At 34.9% G+C, this 5,270-nt stretch overlaps 1 protein-coding gene across 1 annotated transcript in view; it reads right to left on the bottom strand.

Moving 5' to 3' along the window:
* Nucleotides 1–5,270, bottom strand: part of LOC103809184 (probable ATP-dependent RNA helicase YTHDC2) — a gene marked incomplete at its 5' end in the record, with an annotated part of 11,446 nt that overhangs the window by 2,789 nt on the left and 3,387 nt on the right. The window contains 9 exons of the mRNA XM_009082002.1: nucleotides 253–333; nucleotides 430–517; nucleotides 600–696; nucleotides 871–1,049; nucleotides 1,894–1,959; nucleotides 2,219–2,345; nucleotides 2,728–2,863; nucleotides 3,256–3,404; nucleotides 4,504–4,611. Coding sequence (XP_009080250.1) covers nucleotides 253–333; nucleotides 430–517; nucleotides 600–696; nucleotides 871–1,049; nucleotides 1,894–1,959; nucleotides 2,219–2,345; nucleotides 2,728–2,863; nucleotides 3,256–3,404; nucleotides 4,504–4,611 — 1,031 coding nt within the window. The remainder of the gene's footprint in view (nucleotides 1–252; nucleotides 334–429; nucleotides 518–599; nucleotides 697–870; nucleotides 1,050–1,893; nucleotides 1,960–2,218; nucleotides 2,346–2,727; nucleotides 2,864–3,255; nucleotides 3,405–4,503; nucleotides 4,612–5,270) is intronic.

The following is a 5,270-nucleotide window of genomic DNA, read 5'->3' as shown; positions in this document are numbered from 1 at the left end:
TTTTTTAAAAAGAAAAAATATATTAATATTATCAATTTACAATAGTTTTTACAAGGTTTTTCAACAGCCAGCTATTTACAGTATTTCTCATGAAACAAAAGGATGTCAAAACTTCCCAGAGAGCTTGTTGCTTGACATACACTAGCTCTCAGACTACTATAAAAGAAAATAGTCCTCCAAAACTTATGTATTATGTACTTTAGAATAACACTAGGAACTTTACTTCCCAAAGAAAGTTTAAGTCAATCATACCTCTTTCACCTTGCCTGAGTCAATAACAAATACAACATCATTGACTGTTATGCTGGTTTCTGCAATATTTGTAGAAAGAATCTGCAATGAAAACAAAAAAAAACAGAAAAAAGCTGTAGTTAAAAGCAAAGACAAAACAGATCAATATATTGCCTAATGAAGTCCTCTGATACTCACTATTTTGCGAACGCCAGCAGGTGGACTTTTAAGCACTTTCTTTTGATCGAAAGTTTGCATATTTGAGTGAAGCATGAAAACCTGGTACCTAATGGAAGACAAAGAACACATTTTAAGTATCCTTTAAACAAGCAATGAAAAAACTCCGCCATAGAAGCTACAGGTTCTACCTGTGCGCATTATCAGCAAATCTTCTGTCATCAAAAAGAATACGGTCCCTCAGGCTAACTATCTCATCATATCCAGGAAGAAATATTAAAATCGCTCCTAGAAGAGAAGATGATTCACAAAGTTAAACAGAAAACGCACTTCAAATATATGTCAGTACTGTGTAGACTGGCACTTGGAGGGTTTTACCTATTTGGTATTTCTGAAAAAAGGGCAGGATTAATCAAAAGATGAATCTACAGTAATTTGTTGGGAGCGTGTGTGTATACCTACCAGCCCCACAATTATGACAGATGTTATAAAGTAAGTGCATAATCAGGTCCAGATCCACTTTTTCATCATCAAAACTGTGATGATAAGCCGTCAGCAGTTCTCTGTCCTCTGCACTAAGGTCACAACCACTTGTTTGGACCAGGGAACTTTCATCCAGATTTCCAAATCCCACTGAAGCACTAAAACACACAAATACACAGGCCAGAGTCAAAGCTATTTGCTTCAGGTTTGTGTTCAGCCACCGACTGAAACTTAGATCCAGAACAACAAGACTACTCCTTTTGAATCTTAGCTCTAAAGTGCAGCAGAACAACACCTCCAAAGTACTACTACTGTTCACTGATTCAAGTGTTAACCCAGCAAAGCATCCAACTTCAATTTTTTGCATTAAGTTTAATTTTCTTATATTTCATCGAAGCACAAACATAAGCAAAAGTGCCAGAACTCAAAGTGTAACAACACTACTTGTTTATCAGTTAGAGGAAAAATACTTAAAAGAAACATTTTTCTCCTATTAGTATGCGCAACACTAACAGAAACTACACTAAGACAAATTCTAACAGTACCGCTCTCTACAAAATGGTAAAAAAACTATGATAACCGTAAAGTAATAAAAAACCAGTTCTTGAATGGCCTAGTGCACTCCTACAAAGTTTCTTTAATGTGGCTATCATGTATCAACAATGTAAAGATAAGAACACACAACAGACTGGTTTTCAACATAACCAACTGAAACTAAAATGGGTCATGGTAGAATCAGGCTATCTGCCTATTTATTTACTGCAATCACATCCTACCTAGATATATAATCATGATACAAATGCCCACATCAAAATGACAAAAGTGAATAATATAAAAGAACTCTTCCACCACTGTAACTGTATCTATCCTAGGAGTTGGGCACACATAACCACTATGACACTGCATCAAGCACACCTTAAAAAAAATAAAAATCCATGCTTTTAAACATTCCTCTTCTCAAGTAAATCTTGCTATTGTTTCTGCAATTGTGTTACTGCTTACCTGTAGGATTCCAACAGGTCAACCACCTCTGTCTGTCCAAAGCGCTTAGCCCAATCCACAGCCATCCTGAAAGAGTTACATTTATTAAATTTCTCACTTCAAAAGACACATAGCCCATAGTCAAGACTGCATAATTAAAAATTCAATTTCGAATTTACAGAACACAATGTGATGAATGGAAGTTAAAAATTGTTTAGACTGTGAAAACCTATCATTGCTTACAGTAGTCTGATAAGTTAGCAATTACTTTAAATGTTATAGAAATTTCTCTTTTGTTTGTATATTGACAAATAAATCTATCTTTAGTTTATCTGCTTGTTTTTACCAGCCATTAGATGATCTGCAATGGATACTTGCTCCCATACTGATCAGCTGTTCTACTTGACTCAAAAATCCTCTCCCTGAAGCAATCATTAGGGCAGTTGCACTGGTTTCACTATGCCTATAATCAACTGAGAAGTATAAAAATAAAATAAATAAATTAGCAAACCCAATAAAAACATTATTACTTTTTCATCTAAATGTAGTATGAATATGACTTAAATGACTTTTAAAATCCACGCCAAAGAGAATTTGCCTCCTCACTTCATCCCACCACGCAGTTCATGTGAATTTAACACTACTTTAGAACACATCATAACATCTGTGAATACCCCAAAACAAGTACAATGACAAGTAACTAAACAATTCATTAATTCTGCTAGTTCTAGTTACTTTTTCAATAGACATTAGTATTCAAAGGTAACAACATTTGAAGCTGGAGATAAAGTAGCCACAGAAATTCAAGTCATTTTGTTGTTGCTTCTTCCTCATGTACTAAGATGAGAAACTTACCACTGATGTTTTCAGTTAAAATGAGATGGAACACCTGAGCAAAGGAATCAGTATCTTTATGCAACCAGATGTCAGAAAGACAAGAATCCATTTCTTTTATTAGCCATGGTTCAAGGCAAGTCACATCTTTTTCAGTCTGAAGAGAAAAAACAGAATTGAAAGATGAATGTCTTCCAACAGTTGTCTTTATCCTCATACATTACACACAAAGAAACTAAACAGTTAATTTTCTAAGTAACAATCAGAAATCCAGCATTCAGTTACCAGTTAAAGTATTTATTGTATCATATGCAAGTACTTTAGACAATGCCAGTTCAGCCACTGTGAAGCCATTCTGAAGAAAAGTTATTTAGAACCATTGCAATTGAAAAGCACACTTCAGCTAGAGTAGTTCATGATAACTGAAAAACATATACTTTAAAATATTAATACCCTTCAGGAAATTCTACAGGAGTAACATCTTTAGTAATGTGCATTTAGTTTTTAATGCACATTTAAATATACCTCCACAGAAAGGGAGATACTTACCAGTTGATTAAATACTGTGTCACCACCATCACCCAATAAATTACACTCTTCAGTTGCTCTTGGGACAGATCTTTGTCTCTGAAGATTCAGTTTGCTATAATTTTCTTGAGCAGAACACCACTCAGTAAGAGTGCTTTGCTGTTTTTCTTCTAGAACATATAAAGTATTTTCATTAAAAGTTTTACAGTCATCTTAATTATCCATGGTCTTCAGTTACAAAAAATAGGTATATCAAGTCACAAAGTTTAACCTATTCGAACTCTTCTTTAGTCTACAATGCTGGTACCAGCCCAATATAAATTCCATGACATCCAAAGTGCACCATTGCAAAGTTATCTGTTATAAGAACAAAGTAAAAAATACAATTTGGGTGCTTAACACCTTTAAGCCTCCAGTATTCCAAATTAATGCGCTCAAATGAGCTTTCCAAGGAACTATCTTCAACACAATTTTTAGTCCAGACCTTTCTCCAGAAGTGAAATACCAAAATGAAGTGATGTAACTCCTGCATGGAACAACTAATTTTCGTGTACAAGTAGAAGAAACAGGAGAAGACATCAGGGTCGTAATTGAGCTTTTCTATTGACGGTAATCAGAACTGAGCACCACAACAAACATGTAGTTAGGACTGTATGTTATAGCTTTGGGGCTTGCCTTTTTTTCTTTAGAACCTTTACTTTCATTACTCACTAGGATTAGGATCATTACTTTTAGCTGTCAGGAAAACATCTCAAATAATATATCAACTTAATCAATTGAAAAAACCCCTATATTTAGTTCAAGTGTGTTAATGCTTCCAGGCTACATATATTAAATACATCTATGTCTGAAGAATATAGTGAAAAATGCTGATAAGAGTAATGGCTTCTGTGCAAGGTCTACAAAATCCTGCCTCCTTTAACAGCTGCACTTTAATTTGCACCAAAAATCAGCATACAGTATCTTATACTCCTATAGTCTTCATGTGGGCAAAGTCTCCAATTATATGCAATTTACTCCATAATAATTAGGAAAGATGTAACATTTACTCATGGAAAGCAATAAGGACGCCACTGAAAAAAAGTGGAAATATTTTTTAAAATCATAAATACATCAACAATAGAACCACATAGTTCAAAGACACTTTTCATCTACTCATGTCTCATTTAATATTCTGACTTTGGAATCTTAACAGAGAATCATCCTGTTTGTTTTTAACTCAATCAGCGAGACTCACTGCCAACTCTTACAATTAAGAAGTCCACCAACCTTGCTGCTTCTCTTTTCTGTACTTTACCATCTCTTTGTTTGTATATCCAGTACTGCGTAAAATGTCCTCCAAAAACATCTCTTTAACTTCAAAAGGTCTTCCCTGGACTGAAAGTATAAAAAATTAATAAAAGATTAGATATTCCCTAGCTTCACTTATAATAGTAATTTTTAAATATCATTTTATAGACACAAAAAGTGAATTAAACATGACTGGGACCTGATTTAAGGTATTATTACTTTTCTTGAAATGTCTTGTAAGAGTTATCTTCACTTGAGTTTATTTTCTCAAAATGATTTGACACAAAACAAAAACAATTCAAAAGGTAAATGCCATCTGCATACCTTGTTTCTCATTAACTCTTTCAATTCTATTAAGTGTTATAGCAAGAGTGACAGTTATTTACTGTAATCCTATCAAAATTAGAAGAACAGCCATTTTGTATAGGGTATAAGGGACCTTTAAGAAATGTCTGTTTCGACGTTGCCTGGCCTTGATGACTTGGTGAAGGAGACCTAGCTGCCGAGATATCGAGGCACCATTGTCCTCCACCCAAATCCTCCAGCTAACAGACATTAGGAGCTGCCTAGATCATTGTCCACGACTGACATCACTTCTAGCTGCAGAGACCTCGAGGAATTGCTCAACTCAGGGAAACTCACCAGTCAGTACCCGACAGAGCCCTAGAAAAAGGACCAGCGTCCAGAGCATGGCGCACACTCATCACCAAAGAAAACAGAGCTATGGATCATCAGGATGCTGGTGG

The sequence above is a fragment of the Acanthisitta chloris genome, unplaced genomic scaffold, assembly GCF_000695815.1.
Source record: "Acanthisitta chloris isolate BGI_N310 unplaced genomic scaffold, ASM69581v1 scaffold11919, whole genome shotgun sequence".
Taxonomy (NCBI): Eukaryota; Metazoa; Chordata; class Aves; order Passeriformes; family Acanthisittidae; genus Acanthisitta; species Acanthisitta chloris.
This window is presented reverse-complemented; position numbering and strand designations above follow the sequence as displayed.